General features: G+C 41.4%; 1 protein-coding gene across 1 annotated transcript in view; it reads right to left on the bottom strand.

The window, feature by feature from the left end:
* Positions 1-3,480: 3,480 nt before the first annotated feature.
* PKHD1L1 (PKHD1 like 1) overlaps positions 3,481-23,299 on the bottom strand; it is a 178,908-nt gene continuing 159,089 nt past the window's right edge. Inside the window, exons 73-78 of the mRNA XM_055432089.2 lie at positions 22,569-22,913; positions 16,798-16,949; positions 16,288-16,434; positions 15,776-15,929; positions 12,724-12,965; positions 3,481-4,728 (exon numbers count right to left, since the gene is read on the bottom strand). Of these exons, the coding sequence (XP_055288064.2) occupies positions 12,724-12,965; positions 15,776-15,929; positions 16,288-16,434; positions 16,798-16,949; positions 22,569-22,913 (1,040 nt within the window). The 3' untranslated portion in view covers positions 3,481-4,728. The remainder of the gene's footprint in view (positions 4,729-12,723; positions 12,966-15,775; positions 15,930-16,287; positions 16,435-16,797; positions 16,950-22,568; positions 22,914-23,299) is intronic.

Genomic DNA, 23,299 nt, shown 5'->3' with positions numbered 1-23,299 from the left:
ATTATGTGGTAGGCACTGTTCTGGTGTAATAAGCCTAACGGGCCAGCGATTGACATAATATAGGCAACATTACAGTCGTAACAGTAATAGGAGTGGCCACCTATTACTGAGAGCTTACCACCTGTTGGGCATTGTGTTAGATGCCTTATGTATGATGTAATCAGTCCTCAGATTGGTCCACATCACAAGTTAGATATTTTCCATATTTTACAGGTGAAGAAACCGAAGATAAAGGAGACTAAGAATTTGCCTGAGGACACAGAGGGGGTAAAACATAAACCTACAATTTGAACGGGAATTTGGACCTAAATCAGTTCAGTTCAGTCGCTCAGTCGTGTCCGACTCTTTGCAACCCCATGAATCACAGCACACCAGGCCTCCCTGTCCATCACCAACTCCCGGAGTTAAATATGTTTTTCTAAAAACTCTCTTCACAGTGAAACACTTTCTCCTACTTGGGGAAAAGTGGGAGGCAATTAAATGTTGAAGCTGGGATCTGGAGTTAGATTTGAATCTCAGCTTTACTGTTAAAAGCTCCGTGAACTGGGACATTTGATTTAATCTTTTAGGTTTAGTTTCCTCATCCGGAAAAAGGGATAATAAACTTCATAGTAAAAATGTAAGGAAAGCTTCTATGTAGAACACTTAGTGTAGTAAGGATGTGGTAAACCTCTAATTATTATTAGTAGTAGCAGCATTTTAGATAGCACTCTTTAGGATAAAGTGGACAAGAGGTAAAATTAGATGAACTACCCAAATATCACTGCAATGATCGAAAAGTGATGGAACTTAGAAGAGTAGAGACAGTTGTACAAGAATAAATGTTTCACTTATTATCAGAAATACAGGAAGATATTATTACCTCCTTATTCTCTGTTCCTTACATTGACCAAGATGGGAACATCATATCGATTTACTTTATGAATTTTTCAGATCCTGAAGAAACAATGCTAATATACAAAGTATTTTTTGATGACTTGCTCAACAGCGAAGTAGCCACATTTTACATTAAAAAGCATTTTTAAAAATTTAAACATAAATTTGTAAGGCATAATTTTGTTTTTTAAGTAGCTGGCTTATGAATGAAGACTATGTGAAGCTATATTGCCCATGGATTTTTAACAATTAAGCCTCTAAAAAAGTCTTAGTTAAAACTGCAGTTTTTCTGGTACAAATAATTATGGGTATGTACTATAATAACTGTTGGAGTAGGAAATGGCAACCTACTCCAGTATTCTTGCCAGGAAAATTCCATGGACAGAAGAGCCTGGCAGGCTACAGTTCATGGGGTCACAAAGAGTTGGATATGACTGAGCAACTGAGCACGTAATCACTGTAATAATTTTAGGAAAAATTTTAAAAGCAGTCAGAAACCCAGAGAAATTAAATCAGAAACTTTTTAACAAACTCTGTGGCTAAGAAGCAAATTTTTAGAAATTCCCTTTACTCAAATGATTTGTCTAGAGAAATCCAGTCCTCTTAAAACTGAGTTCCCCTGAGATTATGATTAATAGTTCTATCCCAAACTTTTCCCCCTTTCTTGTCCTACCTCTGTTCCCCTCAGGATTGAGGAGTATCAAAGAAAGAGGGGGACTGAAACCAAGCAGAACCCCGTGGAGTCTTCCCAGGTATAAAAGTCCCTTCATATCCCCCATTATCTTACTGATAAGAACAGTAGAGTCACAAGACTCCTAGTCCCTCCTGAAGGAGTATATAAAGCAATCTGATGCATATCTATGATTGCTCAGTAAAAACGAAGTCACCCTCACCCAGTGGAGGAGGATGACTGCATGCTATCCACAAGCATGTAGACCCCAGGCTGGAGCCAGACGGTTGATGACAGAGATCCCTGAAACATCACTCTGTTACTTCACCACTGGCCAATGAGTCAGAATGTCCATGAGCTGATGAGGCGTCCTGAGACACTGTTATTTTCATCCTAATTATCTTCCCTAACCCTTGTTTAAAAGCCATTGGGGAGTTCTGAGCTGCCCTTTCTCTTTGCTTGCCACCCTGCAAAGAAACCCTTACTTTGTTGCAAACACCCTCTGTCAGAGTTTGGCTTTCTGTGCCGCAGGCCCATGAGCCCTTGCTCTGTTACATTAGAAAAGTTCTTTATTGAAAGTCTATGGAAATTTTTTTAAAAAATCCAGTGGACTGAATATAGCTTGAGGTAAGGAAAGCCTACAGATAGTGATCAATTTTGTGGCTTTCACAGTGTTTAGATGTGAAGATTTCTGCATCTCTTCCAGAAGTCAAATGTAGGAATTTGTTCCTTAGATGTCACAATTGTAGTTCTCGGAATTTAATTTTCCAAGCAAAAGGAAGTGTTGTGAAATGGAGAGTAAACTGGATTTTCATTAGGAAATCTGGTTTTGAAGTCTTTCTTGTCAGTCTCTCTCTCCTCCTCATTTTAGTGGTAGAGTTTTCTCACCTCTCTGGGGTTGGAACTGAGGCAATTATTAGCATCCTCAATTAACAAGTGGTGTGGTCTCATCAGTGCTCTTGGGACGTGAAAGCTGTTCCTCATGGAGTGGACTGGTGCTCCAGTAACATAAGAGGGCTTCTTTTTTATTTTAATTGGGGCATAATTGCTTTACAATGTTGTGTTAGTTTCTGCTGTACAATGAAGTGAATCAGCCATGTGTATACATATTTGTTGTTGTTGTTTAGTCTCTCAGTCATCATGTCCAACTCTTTTGTGACCCATATATTGTAGCCCGCCAGGGACTGAACCCCCAAGTCTCCACATCTCCTTCATCGCAAGTGGCTTCTTTACTGCTGAGCCACCAGAATCCCCTCCCTTTTGGATTTCACTCCCACCCCCTTATCCCACCTCTCTAGGTCATCAACAGACCACAGAGCTGAGCTCCCAGCGCTGTCCTAGCTATCTGTTTTACACATGGCAGTGCCCCTACAACAGATGGCTTCTTGATTTCTCCAAGCTCCGCGCTATATTCATACACTGAACAGTGAGTCTGCATCCACAAGTGTCAGACATCTCATAAGATGGCAAACAAAAATGTTGAGTAAGCAAGAGCCTTACTACCTCCAAGGAACTTGCTATCTAGTGGTGCTGCAGCCTTAGTTCTTACCCCACACTTTGTGTCAGAACGTTCTTACTTGCTAATCTCATGTTTATCTCACCACTTGTTTCAGGCATCATCGTCTTCTGGAATCTGTCCCTCATCCATTCCATCCTCACAAGATGCCCTCCCTCCAGCCAACCCCTCCGCTGTACCCCTCCAGCACCCTACGTCTCTCTCTCGTGTACCATGTTACACCTCTGTGTATTGTATATCACCTTTTCTGCTACTATTTCCCCAACCACTTTGCAGACTCTTGGAAGATGAAGACAGCATCTTGTTCCTTGTAGTCTTCTCATTAGAATGCCTGTTATTGAGCAAATGTATACAAAGCAAATATATACAAAGATATCTGGATTTATTACATGGCAAGTTAATAACTTTTCATGATTTAGCAAGATTAACCATTTCATGTTTAGCAAGATTAATGGCCTGGGGCAAGTATTCTAGGGAGTGGTACCCCGTAGAAAGAGCTCTGGGACTCGCTGGATTCTTCCAGCTGTTCCATATGCTTCCTGAGTGTCACTTGCTGGAAGGTGACTTGTGAATGTCACTTCTCCTTGCTCTCGACATGGCCACAAAGCCTTGATTAGAGTTATTCTTCTAAATTGAGCATTTCCTTTAGACTTTTCTGAGTAGAAAGTGCAATTTTTATAGTATGAGAGCTTTTGGTTAACTTAGCTATGGTAATTTGTGGCTTTTTTGCACTCTCTAATTTTATCTCTTGAAAATAAGTATCTCTTTTGGTGTAATCTTGGGTTGCAGGAGGTCACTCTTCATAGTGACAGTTTTGAGTGGGAAGAAGGGGATAGCAGAGGAGTTTGGATTTGTTCAAACAAAGGACACCAGGAAAGCTCTTCTTAGAAGACTGGCCAGGAGTGGCAGACTTAGACATCTAGGATAATCTAGAATTCCTGGGATTTCTGTGGATCTGAAAAATAGCAACTTTGAAAAAAAAAAAGGTTTAAAACAATCTCATCTCTACAAAATCCTTAGAAATTAAAATGGCTTGCTGCTGCTAAGTCGCTTCAGTCATGTCCGACTCTGTGCGACCCCATAGACGGCAGCCCACCAGGCTCCCCCATCCCTGGGATTCTCCAGGCAAGAACACTGGAGTGGGTTGCCATTTCCTTCTCCAATGCATGAAAGTGAAAAGTGAAAGTGAAGTCGCTCAGTTGTGTCCGACTCCTAGCGATCCCATGGATCATCAGAAGTTAGAGCCTTATGACGATAGAGAAAAACAGATCCCCTAGTACAATATAAAAATTCAGATTGCTTTCAATCTGATCTAGAGAAATTGAGGCAAAACTAGACAGCTCTTTCAGCTCTTTAAAGGATTTTATGATCTGTTGGGACAGCAACTTGGAGGTGGTATATCTGCTTACAAATCAAATATTTCTAAAAGTTTTTAAAATGAAGTAACATACAAGCACAAGGAAGCAAAAGAAATTTATATTTTGAAGAAATTTGATTTTTGTGATTAAAGCTAAATAATACATTTTATATATTATAAAAATATTTTTAGCATATTTTCTTGAAAACATTAGACTTTTTATTGGTGTGCAACAAAACAGTTCCTAAATAAGCAGTTTCTGTATTTGTGTTTTCAACCTGTTCTTCTGAATAGCACTTCAGTTGCTTCCTGAAAAGCAAAAACAATACAAACACGTTTTAAGAACATACAGTGTAATTTTAAAATATGTTTAATTAATTTTAACTTTCTTACTATTTCATGGAATGGTTAATAAGACAAAACTCAGTATTTCAGAGTTTACCAATTTAAGTTGCTCTTGAGCGGAACTGTGGAGAGAGAACAGTGGTCCTTACATATTTCAGTTTTCACATTCAAGTTTTCTTATTTTATTTAGTACAATTTCACGACTCTCTTAAAAGTAAAATGCTGTTAATTCAGAATACAAAGTTATTAAAAAAAGAAAAACAAAATTTCATCAACCATTGCTATGACCTGAATATGTGATTGTGTGCTGTGTCTGACTCTGCAATCCCATGGACTGTGGCCCACGAGGTTCCACAGTCCATGTAATTTTTCAGGCAAGAATACTGGAGTGGGTGGCCATTTGCTCCTTCAGGGGATTTTCCCCACCCAGGACTCAAACCCACCCAGGAATCTTGTAAGTCTCCTGCATTGGCAGGCAGATTCTTTACCAATAGTGCCACCTCTGAAACCCCATCTGAATGGGAAAGAAAGTGAAAGTCGTTCAGTGTGTGTCCAACTCTTTGCAACCCCATGAACTATACAGTCCATGGAATTCTCCAGTACTGGAGTAGATAGCCTTTCCCTTCTCCAGGGGATCTTCCCAACCCAGGGATTGAACCCAGGGCTCCTGCATTGCAGGTGGAATCTTTACCAGCTGAGCCACCAGGGAAGCCCCACCTCAAATTTATGTTTTAAAACCTAATGTCCATTGTGCTGGTATTAGGGATAGGGCTTTTGATAGGTGCTTAGGTCTTGAGGGCAGAACCTCCATGAATGTGATTAGTATTCTTATAAGAGACTCCACAGAATTCCCCAGCCCCTCTGACCACATAAAGATACAGTGGAAGTCTGTGACCCAGAAGAGGGCCCTTATTTGACCATGCTGGCACCCTGATCTCAGACTTCTGGCCTCCAGAATTGTGAGAAATAAATTTCTGTTGTTCTTAAGCCATTCAATCTTTTGTATTTTGTTATAGCAGCCTGAAAGGATGAAGACAGTGTTAAAGTTTTCTCATGTCTTAATTGAAGAATTATGGATTATTTAGTAGCAAAGGGGAAGCTGTTAACTTTTTCATCTGGGAAAAACGGTCCTAAAAAACACCAAGAACAAGATCATTTACCAATGACTTGAAAGTAGGATTTTTTGAATTTTGTAAAATTCCAAAGTTGTAAGATACAAGTAGGGAGAAAGTCAGTGAAGATAATTAGGAAAAGAAGGCGTTTAATGAAGAAACACAAAATGTACAAATATAATAATACTGTACAAATATAATAATAATAAGCAGTCCTTATACTTTATAGTTTAATGCTTCTTGGAAGAAAGAAATGAACTTAAGCAGTACCTATCACATTATTATAAAACAGACAGCAAGTTTTACTAGAATTCTAGGGACCAGAAAGCTGGCATCAAAATATAGTAACTTGTGTGCTGCTCTTTACCTTTGATCCCTCAGATCCAAACCCATCCTCTTTATTATCTATAAGAAGCAGGGCTGGGACTTTTCAAATTGTGCTTCTCCCTTGACAGCTGGTTTCTAATTAGTTTCTACCGGGAGGAGGGAAGAATGGATTATTTCTTCCTGAAGCCTCAGGCTCTAGTTGTTCTGCCACTCTCCCAGAAAGCCAGCCTTATTGTTTCCCTTCATCCTGACTTTATATATATATATATATATATTTAATTTTAACTTTAGTCTTGGCTTTTAGTACTGAAATACTTCATTCTCCTAAATTATTTAGTTCAATTCTGTTCAGTCATTCAGTTGTGTCTGACTCTTTGCAACTCCATGGACTGCAGCATGCCAGGCCTCCCGGTCCATCACCAACTCCTGGAGTTTACTCAAATTCATGTCCATTGAGTCGGTGATGCCATCCAATCATCTCACCCTCTGTCGTCTCTTTCTCCCACCTTCAATCTTTCCCAGCATCAGGGTCTTCTCAAATGAGTCAGTTCTTTGTATCAGGTGGCCAAAGTATTGGAGTTTAAGCTTCAGCATCAGTCCTTCCAATGAATATTCAGGACTGATTTCCTTTAGGATGGACTGGCTGGATCTCCTTGCAGTCCAAGGAACTCAAGAGTCTGCTCCAACACCACAGTTCAAAAGCATCAATTCTTTGGCACTCAGCTTTCTTTGTAGTCCAACTCTCACATCCATACATGACCACTGGAAAAACCATAGCTATCACTAGACGGACCTTTGTTGGCAAAGTAATGTCTCTGCTTTTTAATATGCTGTCTAGGTTGGTCATAACTTGCAAGGAGCAAGCGCCTTTTAATTTCATGGCTGCAGTCACCATCTGCACTGATTTTAGAGACCAAAAAAATAAAGTCTATCACTGTTTCCCTATCTATTTGACATGAAGTGATGGGACCAGATGCCATGATCTTAGTTTGCTGAATGTTGAGCTTCAAGCCAACTTTTTCACTCTCCTCTTTCACTTTTATCAAGAGGTTCTTTAGTTTTTCTTCGCTTTCTGCCATAAGAGTGGTGTCATCTGCATATCTGAGGTTATTGATATTTCTCCCAGCAATCTTGATTCCAGCTTGTGCTTCTTCCAGCCCAGCGTTCCTCATGATGGACTCTGCATATAAGTTAAATTAGCACAGTGACAATATACAGCCTTGATGTACTCCTTTTCCTATATGGAACCAGTTGGTTGTTCCAGGTCCAGTTCTAACTGTTGCATCTTGACCTGAACAGAGATTTCTCAGGAGGCAGGTCAAGTGGTCTGGTATTCCCATCTCTTTAAGAATTTTCCATAGTTTGCAGTGATCCACACAATCAAAGGCTTTGGCATAGTCAATAAAGCAGAAATAGATGCTTTTCTGGAACTCCCTTGCTTTTTTGATGATCCAGTGGATGTTGGCAATTTGATCTCTGGTTCCTCTGCTTTTTCTAAATCCAGCTTGAACATCTGAAAGTTCAAGGTTCATGTACTGTTGAAGCCTGGCTTGGAGAATTTTGAGCATTACTTTGCTAGAGTGTGAGATGAGTACAATTGTGTAATAGTTTGAGCATTCTTTGGCATTGCCTTTCCTTGGGACTGGAATGAAAACTGACCTTTTCCAGTCCTGTGGCCACTGCTGAGTTTTCCAAATTTGCTGGCATATTGAGTGCAGCACTTTCACAGCATCATCTTTCAGGATTTGAAATAGCTCAACTGGAATTCCATCACTACCACTAGCTTTGTTTGTAGTGATGCTTTGTAAGGCCCACTTGACTTCCCATTCCAGGATGTCTGGCTCTAGGTGAGTGATCACACCATCGTGATTATCTGGGTCATGAAGATTTTTTTTTGTATAGTTCTGTGTATTCTTGCCATGTCTTCTTAATATCTTTTGCTTCTGTTAGGTCTATACCATTTCTGTCCTTTATTGAGCCCATCTTTGCATGAAATGTTCCCTTGGTATCTCCAATTTTCTTGAAGAGATCTCTAGTCTTTCCCATTTTACTGTTTTCCTCTGTATCTTTGATTGTTCACTGAGGAAGGCTTTCTTATCTCTCCTTGCTGTTCTTTGGAACTCTATATTCAAATGGGTATATCTTTCCTTTTCTCCTTTGCCTTTCATGTCTCTTCTTTTCACAGCTATTTGTAAGGCCTCCTCAGACAACCATTTTGCCTTTTTTGCATTTCTTTTTCTTGGGTATGGTCTTGATCCCTGCTCTTGTACAATGTCACAAACCTCTGTCCACAGTTCTTCAGGCACTCTGTCTATCAGATCTAATCCCTTGAATCTATTTCTCACTTGTATAATCATAAGGAATTTGATTTAGGTTATACCTGAATGGTCTAGTGGTTTTCCCCACTTTCTTCAATTTAAGTCTGAATTTGGCAATAAGGAGTTCATGATCTGAGCCACAGTCAGCTCCAGGTTTTTTTTTTTTTTTTTTGCTGATTGTATAGAGCTTTTCCATCTTTGGCTGCAAAGAATATAATCGATCTGATTTAGCTGTTGACCATCTGGTGATGTCCATGTGTAGAGTCTTCTCTTGTGTTATGAAGAGGGTGTTCGCTATGACCAGTGCGTTCTCTTGGCAAAACTCTGTTAGTCTTTGCCCTGCTTCATTCCGTGCTCCAAGGCCAGATTTGCCTGTTCCTCCAGGTATTTTTTGACTTCCTACTTTTGCATTCCAGTCCCTTATAATGAAAAGGACATCTTTTTTGGGCATTAGTCCTAGAAGGTCTTGTAGGTCTTCATAGAACTGTTCAACTTCAGCTTCTTCAGCATTACTGGTCGGGGCATAGACTCCAATTGCTATGATATTGAATGGTTTGCCTTGTAAACAAATGGAGATCTTTCTGTTGTTTTTGATACTGCATCCAAGTACTGCATTTCAGACTCTTGTTGACTATGATGGCTACTCCATTTCTTTTAAGAGATTCTTGTCCACAGTAGTAAATATAATGGTCATCTGAGTTAAATTCACCCATTCCAGTTCCATTTTAGTTTGCTGATTCCTAAAATGTTGATGTTCTCTCTTGCCAACTCCTGTTTGACCACTTCCAATTTGCCTTGATTCATGAACCTAACATTCCAGGTTCCTCTGCAATATTGCTCTTACATCAGCAGACTTACTCCTATCACCAGTCACATCCACAACTGGGTGTTGTTTTTGCTTTGGCTCTGTCTCTTCATTCTTTCTGGAGTTATTTCTTCACTGATCTCCAGTAGCCTATTGGGCACTGACCCATCTGGGGAGTTCATTTTTCAGTGTTCTCTCTTTTTGCTTTTTCATACTGTTCATGGGGTTCACAAGGCAAGAATACTGAAGTGGTTTGCTATTCCATTCTCCAGTGGACCACGTGTTGTCAGAACTCTCCACCACAACCCGTCCATCTTGGATGGCCCTACATGGCACGGCTTGAGTCTCATTGAGTTAGGCTGTGGTCCATGTGATCAGATTGGTTAGTTTTCTGTGACTGAGGTTTTCAGTCTGTCTGCCCTCTGATGGAGAAGGATAAGAGGGTTATGGAAGCTTCCTGATGGGAGAGACTGACTGAGGAAACTAAGTCTTATTCTGATGGGCGGGGCCATGCTCAGTAAACCTTTAATCCAATTTTCTGTTGATCGGTGGGGCTGTGTTCCCTTCCTTTTATTTGAATTGGACCCAAACTATGATGGAGGGAATGAAGATAATGGCGACCTCCTTCAAAAGGTCCCATGCATGCACTGCTACACTCAGCGCCCCAAGCCCTGCAGCAGGCCACTGCCAACCCATGCCTCTGCCAAAGACTCCTGGACATTCCCGGGCAAGTCTGGGTCAGTCTCTTGTGGGGTCACTGCTCCTTTCTCTTGGGACCTGGTGGGCACAAGTTTCTGTTTGCACCCTCTAAGAGTCTGTTTCCCCAGTTCTGTGTAAGTTCTGGTGGCTCCATGGTGAGTTAATGAGACCTCCTCCAAGAGGGCGTATGCCATACCCAGGTCTGCTGCATCCAGATCCCCCGCCCCAGGTGCAGCCCACTGCTGACCTGTACCTTCACAGGAGATGCACGAACACAATTCTGTCTCAGTCTCTGTGAGGTCTCTGGCTCCTGGTGTGCACAAGGTTTGTTTGAACCCTCTGAGCGTCTCTGACCAGTATGGGGTTTGATTCTAAACATGATTTTGTTCCTCCTACCGTCTTGCTGGGGATTTTCTGCCCTTGGACGTGGGGTATCTCCTCACAAATTTATGGCAATGTGTGGCCACAGAGAATGGTTTAGGAATGGGCATGTGACCCAAGCTGAGTCAATGACAATAACTTTGGGACTTTTGCTGGAAGTGTTGGGCAAGAGGTTTGTTCTTTCTGCATTAGCTGCATTAGAATGTAAACACGAAGATACTGGTGGTATTTGTACATGAGGGTTGGGGTGGATGATGGAGAAAGAGAGCCTGGGAGTGAATCTATCACTGAGGAGAATGGAGCGGAGAGATGGAGACTTAGGTTCTGGATGATGTCATTTGAATCTTTGGTTCTTGCTCTGCCAGAATCAGATTACTTCTGAATGTCTCAGTTTAGTGAGTTCACTTTATTGTCCAAACCAACTGGAGCTGAGCTTCTGCACCTTGTAATTGAAAGAATACTGACGTAACCTGAATCTCTCACTCCCCATATTTTTATACCCCATCATATCAGTCAGTTCAGTCGCTCAGTCGTGTCGGACACTCCGCGACCCCATGAATCACAGCACGCCAGGCCTCCCTGTCCATCACCAACTCCCGGAGTACACTCAAACTCATGTCCACAGAGTCGGTGATGCCATCCAGCCATCTCATTCTCCGTCGTCCCCTTCTCCTCCCGCCCCCAACCTTTCCCAGCATCAGAGTCTTTTCCAGTGAGTCAACTCGTCGCATGAGGTGGCCAAAGTATTGCAGTTTCAGCTTTAGCATCAGTCCCTCCAATGAACATCCAGGATTGATCTCCTTTAGAATGGACTGGTTGGATCTCCTTGCAGTATAAGGGACTCTCAAGAGTCTTCTCCAACACCACAGTTCAAAAGCATTGATTCTTCGGCGATCAGCTTTCTTCACAGTCCAACTCTCACATCCATACATGACCACGGGAAAAACCATTGCCTTGACTAGACGGACCTTGGTTGGCAAAGTAATGTCTCTGCTTTTTAATATACTATCAAGGTTGGTCATAACTTTCCTTCCAAGGAGCAAGCGTCTTTTAATTTCATGGCTGCAATCAGCATCTGCAGTGATTTTGGAGCCCCAAAAAACAAAGTCTGACACTGTTTCCACTGTTTTTCCATCTATTTCCCATGAAGTGATGGGACCAGATGCCATGATCTTTGTTTTCTGAATGTTGAGCTTCAAGCCAACCTTTTCACTCTCCTCTTTCACTTTCATCAAGAGGCCTTTGAGTTCCTCTTCACTTTCTGCCATAAAGGTGGTGTCATCTGCATATCTGAGGTTATTGATATTTCTCCCGTCAATCTTGATTCCAGCTTGTGCTTCTTCCAGCCCAGCGTTCCTCATGATGTACTCTGCATATAAGTTAAATAAGCAAGGTGACAATATACAACCTTGACGTACACCTTTTCCTATTTCGAACCAGTCGGTTGTTCCATGTCCAGTTCTGACTGTTGCTTCCTGACCTGCATACAGGTTTCTCAAGAGGCAGGTCAGGTGGTCTGGTATTCCTATCTCTTTCAGAATGTTCCACAGTTTATTGTGATCCACACAGTCCATCATATAATGGAATAATATTTCCACAGCGTGGTTTTGTCTTTACATTTGAAGCTATCACTCCCTTGGACAGCATGGAGATCAAACCAGTCAATCCTAAAGGAAATCAACCCTGAATATTCACTGGAAGGACTGATGCTGAAGCTAAAGCTCCAATACTTTGGCCACCTGATGCAAAGAGCTGACTCATCGGAAAAGACCCTGATGCTTGGAAAGATTGAGGGCAGGAGGAGAAGGGGGAAACAGTGGGTGAGATGATTGGATGGCATCACTGACTCAACCATCATGCATTTGAGCAAACTCTGGGAGATAGGGAAGGACAGGGAAGCCTGGTGTGCAGTCCATGGGGTGGCAAAGAGTTGGACATGACTGAGCAGCTGAACAACAACAAGTATTACTAATTAAGGAGAACAAAGAAGGAAAGAAAAGTGTATGTCTCAGTTTTGAGTACCAAATTCAATTCACTAGCTGTATCAACAGAGGATGAGGTGGTTAGATGGCATCATGGACACAACAGACACGAGTTTCAGCAAACTCCAGGAGATGGTGAAGGACAGGGAAGCCTGGGGTGCTACAGTCCATGGGGTCGCAAAGAGTCAAACATGACTGAGCAGCTGAGCAATAGCAACTTTCTTAATGGCCAAGACTTTCTTTGTGTCCATAGTGGTGCCATGCTGCTTTCTTTATTCAGTAAACATGTTCTGATACTTTAGTATGTGGAGACAAACAGCATGTACCATGCTTACCTAGAGCACGTTCAATGTCAAAACTGCAGTCATAAATATTTCCAAGAGCAACAGTCTTCCCACCAGAGAGCTGAGCACTGTAGTCACTATCTGGGCAGCTGTGCCCACAGTGGATGCTTTGCTGTTGCTGCCGCCACTGCTGCTGCTGCCCGGGCTGGAGACAGACTCTGAAGCCAGGCTGAGAGGCTTGGACTCCACCCGAACGAACTCATCCAGGATAAATTCAATCTTAAAATTTTTTCCTAGGCGGGGAAAAAAATCAGCAGTGTTTGACTTCCTTTGATTGTTTTCATACACTTCCAACTGGGTTTTCATCAACTTACAAATACTGTATAACCCCTAATGAAGTACTTTTGGAAACTGAGTCAAATGAATTGAAGTATAAATAAGTGTAGAGAGGGTCTCAGAGTTAGAAGTGCTCTATCTGCCATAGTTAACTTCCCTGGTGGCTCAGATGGTCAAGAATCCACCTGCAGCTCAGGAAACCCAGGTTCAATCCCTGGGGTCAGGAAAATCCCCTGGAGAAGGGAATGGCTACCCACTCCAGTATTCCTGCCTGGAGAATTCCATGGACAGAGGAGCCTGGTGGGCTACAGTCCATGGAGTCACAAACAGTCAGATAGGACTGAGCGACTAACACTTTCACTTCTATCTGCTCATCAGCTATGGACAGGAGGACTCTGGATAGATTTTCCTTCTGGAGCCTCCATACCTACTTCTTAGGGGTTCTCTCCTAGTGCCCAAGACTGGCTGTTTGAAACAAAGGACGGTATGGAAGACAGCTGAGGGTGCTGAGCCTTGTCTGATCATTGAACACTTGACCGAGGAGCAATGGAAATACACTATCACTTCTCTCGCATATGCTTTGTTGTTTTTACACTTTTACAGTGTTTAATCTACAAACTGGCTAACCGATCTAAAAATCATAAAGGGATGACTATATTTGACCTTCCTTACTGTACACAAGCATGGAACTGAAAGCCTACACTTATGGGAAAAAAGAAAGCAAGAAATAAGGAAGAAAGGAGGAAGAGAGGGAGGGAGGGAGGGAGGAAGAGAATCAGAAATAACAGATAGACAGATAGATACTGCAAGGGAAGCTTTGAACTCTAAAGGAAAATTTGCTGGATAAAAGGAGAGCACTATTTTGTTATCATGAAAAGTGTCAAAATCTACATTATTGCTTCAGCACTCTAGTGATCCCAGTTACTTTGGAACACTGCCTTTGAAAGTGATGGTATGAGGACCTTGGTCCTCAGGTTGGGTCGTTGCCACTGGGCACCTTCTGAGTCCACCTTCCCAGGGAGGTGGGCAATCTTCTCTCAGACGGGGTTCTTGTCAAGTGCCTCATAGCCCATAGAAGGGTCCCATCATTTAGGCTATTAAAATTTACAGGACACTCCAGGTTCTTGCCCCAGAGCACAATGTTGAACTCATTGCCACTGGATTTCCATCAAGCTCTAGGTTGAGATATTGCTGCCCAGTAGGAAGATCAAGCTTCTCTCTTTTGGAATGATTTTAGCTTTTGATATTTAGGTCTTATGGAAAAAAAAATCCAGATTATTGTTAGAATTTCTTTAACTTCTCTTACTCTTTATTTTGGTTTTTTAAAGAGAATTTATTTTTGGCTATGTTGCATTTTCATTGCTGTGGTGAGCGGGGACAACTCTCTAATTGCAGTGCGAGGGTTTCTCATTGTGGTGACTTCTCTTGTTGCAGAGCATGGGCTCTAAAGCTCAGGCACAATAGTTGTGATACACAGGCTCAGTTGCTCTGTGGCATGTGAAATCTTCCCAGATCAGGGATCAAACCCATCTCCTGCACTGGCACATGGATTCTTTACCACTGAGCCACCAGGAAAGCCCTACTGTGGCTTTTATTCTGACCTTTACTATGTGTGTCTTTGAAATAACATTGGTGAGAAGAGTGAGGGCTGAGATAAAACTTTTTCAGGAGTTAGGGCTTATAAACGTCCTAAATGAGCCCTGGGTTGAGGTAAACAGAGTAATGCTGGTCTGTCTCCAATTCAGTTCAGTTCAGTCACTCAGTCGTGTCCGACTCTCCGCGACCCCATGAATCACAGCACGCCAGGCCTCCCTGTCCATCACCAACTCCCGGAGTTCACTCAAACTCATGTCCACAGAGTCGGCGATACCATCCAGCCATCTCATTCTCCGTCGTCCCCTTCTCCTCCCGCCCCCAACCTTTCCCAGCATCAGAGTCTTTTCCAGTGAGTCAACTTGTCGCATGAGGTGGCCAAAGTATTGCAGTTTCAGCTTTAGCATCAGTCCTTCCAGAGTCTATTTCCTTCCTTTTGACATTGATTCATCTATCATCACTAGAGACCTATTTTTTGGATGTATCATTTTTGCCATGGTAGAAAGGCTTTTACCCGTTGAAGCTATGCCATCAGTCCACATGGAAATAATATAAGAAACCTCACTGTGGGAGTTGTGACTATATTTACGCTAACCATGTTGAAGAGATCATGCATATACTTCATGAGAACTCACAGGAGATGTTTGTTCTGGTCTCAGAGCAAATTGTAATTCATCAGAGAGACTGTTTTATCTTCAGAGAGCTATGAGTCATGAAAATGCTCGTGTTTTCTCCTTTGCATTGGCTTATAGAAAGACTAGAACCCACTTTCCAGCTCAACTCTGAACTCCAGCATGGGCCATTAAAATTATCTGATACTATCTTACCCCTTCTTTTCTTGAACTGAAAACTCTATATATTAAATTTTCTTACTATACATGTAATAAGAAATTCTCATATAGAAAATTTAGAAAAATTATACATGGATAAGGAAGAAAATATGAATCATGATATAAATTTGATTTACATCCTCAAGTTACCTGTTTTAATTCCCTTAATTGCTTATTTTATTTTTCACCTTGTTTTGCATAGTAGATATATTTTTGTAAGCTAGACATTCTGATTTCTATAATATATTGACCAGAGTAGTATAGACCACTTTGTTCATTAAAAGGAAATTATAATTATCCTTATTTATGGGTATACATGTGAGGATCAAAAATAGTACACTCACCTGTTCTAAGAAGAGTAAGATCTGTGTAGTTGGCCCAACAGCTGCTAAATGGAATTGTTGTATTGCCACTAAGTCCACTGATTTGGTTATTATTGGAGTCCTTTAGTACGGCCTTCAAAGCCAGTGCAGTAATCCCAACTGATACACAATTACCCTAAAGAAAAAAAGAGTAGAGAATTACAACAATTGGCTTGTTACCATGCTTTTTTTTTTTCCTTAAAAAAAAAAAGATATATGGAACTTTATCTTTTTAAATGTCTCATTTCAAATTTTAAATCTACAGAAGCTCCTTTTCCTACACAAAGAGTTCAAATAACAAGCTGTGGAGCAAGTTCACAGAAAAGGCACATCTTTAAAACAGCAAAAGACGATATTCATAGATAACAGTCCAGATTTGAAGAGGCAGTGCCGTTCCCAGGTTGCCAGTGTACCAGGATTAGTGAAGTTGGCTCACCCTTCAGAACTGGTAACTTCATTCTGCCACTCAAATAAGTCTCTGAGTTATAACTTACATCGGAATCTTCTGCCTTCACTGAAGGCTGTTGAGAAAATGGCTGCCCCAGCTGCGTGGCCACCGGCTGAGTGATCACTGACAGCGAAGACACGAAGGCCACGTGATGAGCAGGAAATGAAAGCCTCCCAACCGGTTGGGCAGTCACCTGTGAATGGCCATGAGCGACAGAGCGGTTATCACATGATAAGCTACATTCAGTAGCAAACTCGTCTTAGCCAGGCTAAGTGTAACAGTCAGGAGTAAAGTCAATATTATTACAATATTTCCTCTAGAGCATATTCATGAAGCACTGTTGCAAATAATCAAAGCAAAGCACATTTTACACCAATAAATACTTTTTTAGAAGATACACTCCTTTCAACTACTTTATGATTTTGGCAATACTGTAAAAAAAATAGGCAACAATTAGAAAGACATGCTTTCTAAATTACTGTACTGAAATAGTTAAAATAAGAAAGAAGCAATGTTTTGAATAGCAAAATGCATCTTTCTAGTTTCATTTTCTTACCTTAGCCCAGCCAGAATCACTGGGTCTGGGGATAGGATCAGTAATAGACATGGAAGAGACATTAAATCCGAGGATACTATTGGTTTTTCCTAAAATTACAGCTTGTCCAAGAGAACCAGCAATTTCTTGGAGTTCAGGTAACTGCATCTGACCTATGAGGAAAGTGTTATGACACATGGACTGTAAGAATATGGAATAGGGAGAATGTGTGAGAACATTCCACTTCAGTTTCTGTTTGTGCCACTCACTCCATCCACATTAGAGGATTCTACAGCTTTCTACCTTACCTGAGCTAAACATGACAAAGTCATACCAAGGAGGCCAGGAAAATAGAAAACTCTGTAGACTATATATATATATATATATATATTTAGCTAGAATTAAAGGAAAAAAACAAAACAAAGGTGATAATATAATTTCAAGAAAACTGAGTGACAGCATGCATGGAAAAATGTTTCTTAATTTAATATCTTCCTATGTCATTCTTTGTTTAGAAGTGAAGCACTCTCATGTATGTCTATCATCAAATATTACTTTTTTAAAAAAATAGAGTGTTCATTGCCGAATGGAAGGATAATTAGCATCATCGAATTTATAGTATGTATTAATGAGTGGCTAACATTATCATTAAGTTACTAACAAAAATGTTCCCTGCTCTGGACATTGACAATTTTCAAGGTTAATTCTAACACTGCAGGTAGTTTCTGTTCCCTTTTTCTAGCTTTGCAGTTCCTTGCAAACCTACTTCCCCCGCTAAGGCTCTTTACCTTGTGAAGTGGCACCTCTTGTCAGAAAAGCCTGGAATTCTCACGTGAGCCCTTCTTCTACTTCACCTCTCCCCCACCCCATATAATCAGTTCTCAATTTCTAAATCTTTCTGACTCCCTTGCCCAAACCCGAGTTAACCCATCAGCAGCAGAGACACGAAAACAGCTTTCAAACTGGCTTCCTGGCATCCGTTCTCTTCCTCTTGCATTCTGCTCTACACACGGCATCAGAGCGATCATTTAAGAAACAACTACAGAGTGAAGCCCATCAAAGGAGAAAAACAAACACTGTATATTAATGCGTATGTATGGAATCCGGAAAAATGGTACTGATGAACCTATCTGCAGGGCAGAAACAGAGGCACAGACGTGGAGACTGGACCTGTGGACAGAGCGGGAGAAGGAGGGTGGGATGAACTGAGAGAGCATCACTGGCATATATACCCTACTATGTGTCAAACAGCTGGCAGGAGGTTGTCATATAGCACAGGGAGCTCAGCTCAGTGCTCTGTGATGACCTAGAGGGCTGGAACCTGTGATAACTTAGATGGGTGGAATGGGAGAGTGGGAGGGGGGTTCAAGAAGGAAGGGATATATGTACACACATATACATATGTATCCCCTCCTTAGGGTAGTATTAAAGAATGATCTAATCATCGGACAATTGCCTCATCTCCCAGGTCTAATCAGAACCTGCTTAATCATCTAATCAGGTCGTGCTTAAAATTTTGCATGCTAGGCTTCAGCATTATGAGAACCAAGAACTTCCAGACATACAAGCTGGGTTTAGACAAGGCAGAGGAACCAGAGATTTAAATTGCCAACATTCGTTGGTTCACAGAGAAAGAAGGGAAATTCCAGAAAAACATCTACGTCTCTTTTATCAACTACACTAAAGCCTTTGACTGTGTGGATCATAAAATACTGTTTAAAACTCTTAAAGAGATGGGGATACCAACCATCTTACCTGTCTCCTGATAAACCTGTATGCAGGTCAAGAAGCAACAGTTAGAACTCTGTATGGAACAATCAATTGGTTCAGGATTGAGAAAGCAGTACAATAGGGCTATCTGCTGTCACCATGTTTATTTAACCTATACACTGAGCACATCATGAGAAATGCTGAGCTGGATGAGTTATAAGCTGGAATCAGGATAGGTGGGAGAAATATCAACGACCTCAGGCGTGTGGATGATACCACTCTAATGGCAGAAAGTGAAGAGGAACTGAAGAACCTCTTGATGAGCGTGAAGGAGAATGAAAAAGCTGGCTTAAAACTAAATATTAAAAAAACGAAGATTATGTCATCCAGTACCATTACTTCATGCATATAGAAGAGGAAAAGGTGGAGCTAGTGACAGATTTCCTCTTCTTGGGGTCTAAAATCACTGCAGACGGTGTCTGCAGCCATGAAATCAGAAGACATTAGCTTCTTGGCAGGAAAGCTATGATAAACCTAGACAGTGTATTGAAAAGCAGATACATTACTCTGCTGTCAAAGGTCCGTACAGTCAAGGCTATGGTCTTCCCAGTGGTCATATACTGTTGTGAGAGCTGGAATTGATGCCTTCGAATTGTGGTGCTGGAAAAGACTCCTGAGTGTCCCTTGGACAGCAAGGAGATCAAACCAGTCAATATTAAGGGAAATCAACTCTGAATACTCATTGGAAGGACTGATGCTGAAGCTGAAGCGCCAGTATTTTGGTCACCTGGTGTGAACAGTCGACTCATTGGAAAAGTCCCTGATGCTGGGAAAGCATCAGAGGATGAGGTGGCTGGATGGTATCACTGATGCAATAGACATGAAATTGGGCAAACTCTGGGAGATGGTGATGGACAGGGAGGCCTGGCGTGCTGCACTCTATGGTTCTCAAAGAGTTGGACACGACTGGGCGACTGAACAATGTCAACAATGGCTGATTCATGATGTTGTACAGCAGAAACTAACACAACATTGTAAAATCAATTATATTCCAATAAAAAAGAAACAAAAAAATTATAAAAATACCCAACAACCGCAGCCAATGTTTTGGCGGACTGTTCTACGTCTCTAGCACCTTCCTTATCCAGATTCATGCCCCAAGGGCTTTAGTCACTGAGTTTCTTCCATGAAGGCTAGGTCCTCAAGCTTAGTGTGCTCAGGTAGCAGGAGGCAGTGCTCTTGGGCAGAAAGTCTCACGTGACACAGAAAATCACAGTCTCGGGTATTTTTAGTCCCTGTCCATTTTAAAGGCCTCTTTTGGTTGATTCAGTCTCTTTGGGATAAATGGCAGTCTTTCAGATTCTCCCACCCACACACTCTCCTACAAGATGGCTTTCTGGGTATGACTTTCTGAGGATGCCACGTGACCTCATGGCAGCTGCACAAAGGTGCTTCACAACCATACACTGCTACTCCCAGCTCTGCTCGCTCGTTTCTGGTGCAGGGTGGCACATCTGACCTGTTGGCATGGTTAACAGGTTCTCTCTGACCATCTGACATGTGAAGGCATCCATTTCTGCTGACTGCCAGCTAGAAACCAAAGACTTTCACTTGAAGGGCTGTTTTTCCTGACATGACTCTTTGTCCATTGGTCCCCTCAGTACTTAAGCAACCACTTCCTAGGACACCTGGAAACTTATGGATGTCCTAACACTTTGTGAAGGCTATGAGGGGCCAGAAGTATTACTCCATGCATATCTTTCTTGCCACTTTGAAAATTTTGCTGTGGTATCACTCCTTGCCATGTTATAGGGCTTTCCTTGAGACCTCATAATTCAGTTTAAGTCTTAGAAACAAACCGTTAGCCTATCTTTTCCCCTGCCCCTATTTCCATGTTCTTAAACTGCAGTGTGCTTATATCTGGGTATCTAAATATCCAAATTCACATCTAAATCTGGCTAGCAAGATAAAACTGCTTTAAGAGAATGGAGGGTAGGAGAGGTTGTATGTGAAGCAATTTAGATTACATACAGGAAATAAATCACAGTTTCTTTTGACAGTAGAGTGGCTAGTGTAGTATTTACTGGACCTCAATACACGTAAGGGCTTACCAGGGATTTTTTTAGAGTCAGTGAGCAATCTGTATACACAGACTTGTATCTGAACCTGATGCAACTCCTAGACTAAATTAGAGACTATGTTGATCCCAAAGCCCTGACCCTATAGATATAAGGAAACCCAAGGTTGATGAAGAAGAGTAACCTATGACTGGGCAGAGAGTGAAAGTCACTCAGTCGTGTCTGACTCTTTGCTACTCCATGGACTATACAGTCTACGGAATTCTCCAGACCAGAATACTGGAGTGGATAGCCGATCCCTTTTCCTGGGGATCTTCTCAACCCGGGGATCGAACCCAGGTCTCCCACATTGCAGGTGGATTATTTACCAGCTGAGCCACCAGGGAAGCCCAATGGAAGATCTGGCTGTAAACACAAGCCTGTGTTTCCTATTTCCTTCAACAGAGAGCTGATCAGCACTTCCTTCCATTCATGCAAGCCTTTTCACAGGCTGATCCTGTGAAAGGGAGGAAGCTTTTGCCTGCCTAACTGGTAGAATTCCAGAAGAGCAACATGGCAGGTGCATGGGGTTAAAGCTCAGAAGCAAACCGCCTGGGGAAATGAGTGATGACCCTAGTGGCAGAAGATGAGAACACTCAGTACCTAAGTGGACACATAAGAGAGCCTGGGAGTTGAATGAAAAAGATGCTTAACAGGAATGGGATAGATGAGGATTTTCTGTCTGAAATTTATACAACATGGAGATTCTCTTTAAGAATAAGTCTTCTTTGTAAAACTTTTATAAAAATAGTCAATTATTTGACCACATTATTAAGTGGACCATTCTTCCAGGGCCTTGAAAGTTAAAGCCCATCCCAGGACTTGGACAAGTAAAGGGACTTGAAGCTTAAGCTGGATGCTAATCTCCCTCCTACAAAGACCCAGATCTCATCTTCTTGGAGAGGCGTATGCCTAGACATTTGTGCTGGACCACCAGAGACAACAGCATGGAATTACAGCTGAGAATGTGATTGAGTGTCAAGAGGCCACAAAAGTTCAGTTGCACCACAGAGAGGTTCGGGCAGAGCTGAGAAGACCACCCACCCTGTCACAGAAACTATGAGGACAAGAGGGCAACGTGAGGGTCTGAGGTCAAGAAAGCCCCTTGGCATTCAGATACCAACTTGAAACGATGGAGAGGAACAAAATCTGAAGGTCTGAACATTTACCCAAATGCTCAACCAGAGTCAGCCTAAGGAAACCATAATTTAAGCCACCAAAGTTACCTCTGACAGAATAGCTGAGTTTATATTTATCTCTGATACCTAGAAAATAGGGTATAGTGAGTGAGGGACACAGAAAGGGGTGATGGCTAGTAAGGCTGATTAGGTCATTCACAGGAATGAAAGGACATATTCTTGCACATTTGCACTTATTAGTGTAAATAGGTGACTTTAGAAATCCAACCTATGATTCCACCTCTCAGAATCTCCAAGGGTTTTTTTATCTCCCTTAGGAAGACCCCCACTGTCCTTCTCTTGGCTCACAAAGAGGAGAACCTCTTTTGGTTTCCCACTATCTGTCTACCTCTCAACCTCGTCTCCAGCATCCTGGAGCCTTCTGCTGCAGATCTTCTGGGTCCTTTCCAGTTCTTCAACTGGACCAAACTCTCACTACCTATTTCCTCCAGTATTCTTACCACCCACTTTGACCAACTCTTTTCATCCTGAATCTCTCAACTATAAGGTCACTTCCTTAGGTCATTTTTTGGATCTTTTGTTAGGTCAAATCATATTGTGGAAGTAATTAATTGCTACAATAACAAACTAGAGGTTGAAGTTTCTTCATAATTCAAAATAATTTGGGATTACAGGAGTAGAGCAGAGAAAAGGGTTTCCAGGTCCTTAGAGGGTTCAGGATGTGGGGATGGTAGGATTTCCTGGCTTACCAAGCCTCAATAGTGTTATTTATGAATGTGGTTTTGGTCATGACATTACCCTTTCTGAAGTGTCTACTTTTCATTACCTGTGGTGTCATTGGTTATGAACTGAGGGGATGGATCACCAATCTCCAGTTCAACTGTGAGCTCCATGGATCTCTTCCTCCGCAGGCTCTCCCCTCGTATTACTTTGCTGACACGGATTTTGTCACTTGGTATCTTTAGGAACAAGGCAAGATTTCTAACCAGATTATGAGAACTATAAAAGTCATCCTCTGTTACAGCAGGTAATTGGAAAGAGACAAATATGACTGCAGTGGTATGAACTTCAACAGGTATAGTTCCTTTAACCAAAAGGTAAAGCATCTGGTAGGTTCCATCAAAGTAGTTTTCACCAAGGACAGTGGAATTCAGGTTAGGAAGTAGTTGCCCTATAAAGGAAAAAAAGCCAAAACAGCACAGTTTAATTTATTTATATTATCATAATTACCATACAGTATTTAATATTTGTTTAAATGTATGAAATTCTGAAAAAGTTCAATATTATCATTCTTTCACAGGAAAATGTGCATATTAAAAGCAAAAACATTTATAGAACTGACATGCAAAATTAGTCAATTTTTAAAATAATACCATTAATAATCATTATATATTAAATTCAGTTTAAAAAACAACTAGCTATAGACATACTAATGAGAAATAAAATCTAATTATAAACTAGAAATCTATGTTGTACTTATGATACTCTTTACATTTTCAGAATTTTAAAGCCTTGACCAAAGGCATTTTGTAATTAAAAAAATGTAAATTTAACTTT

The sequence above is a fragment of the Moschus berezovskii genome, chromosome 16, assembly GCF_049115385.1.
Source record: "Moschus berezovskii isolate FMDL1 chromosome 16, NW_MosBer_1.0, whole genome shotgun sequence".
Classification (NCBI taxonomy): domain Eukaryota; kingdom Metazoa; phylum Chordata; class Mammalia; order Artiodactyla; family Moschidae; genus Moschus; species Moschus berezovskii.
The sequence above is the reverse complement of the archived record's forward strand: the minus strand, read 5'-3'. Positions and strand labels throughout refer to the sequence as shown.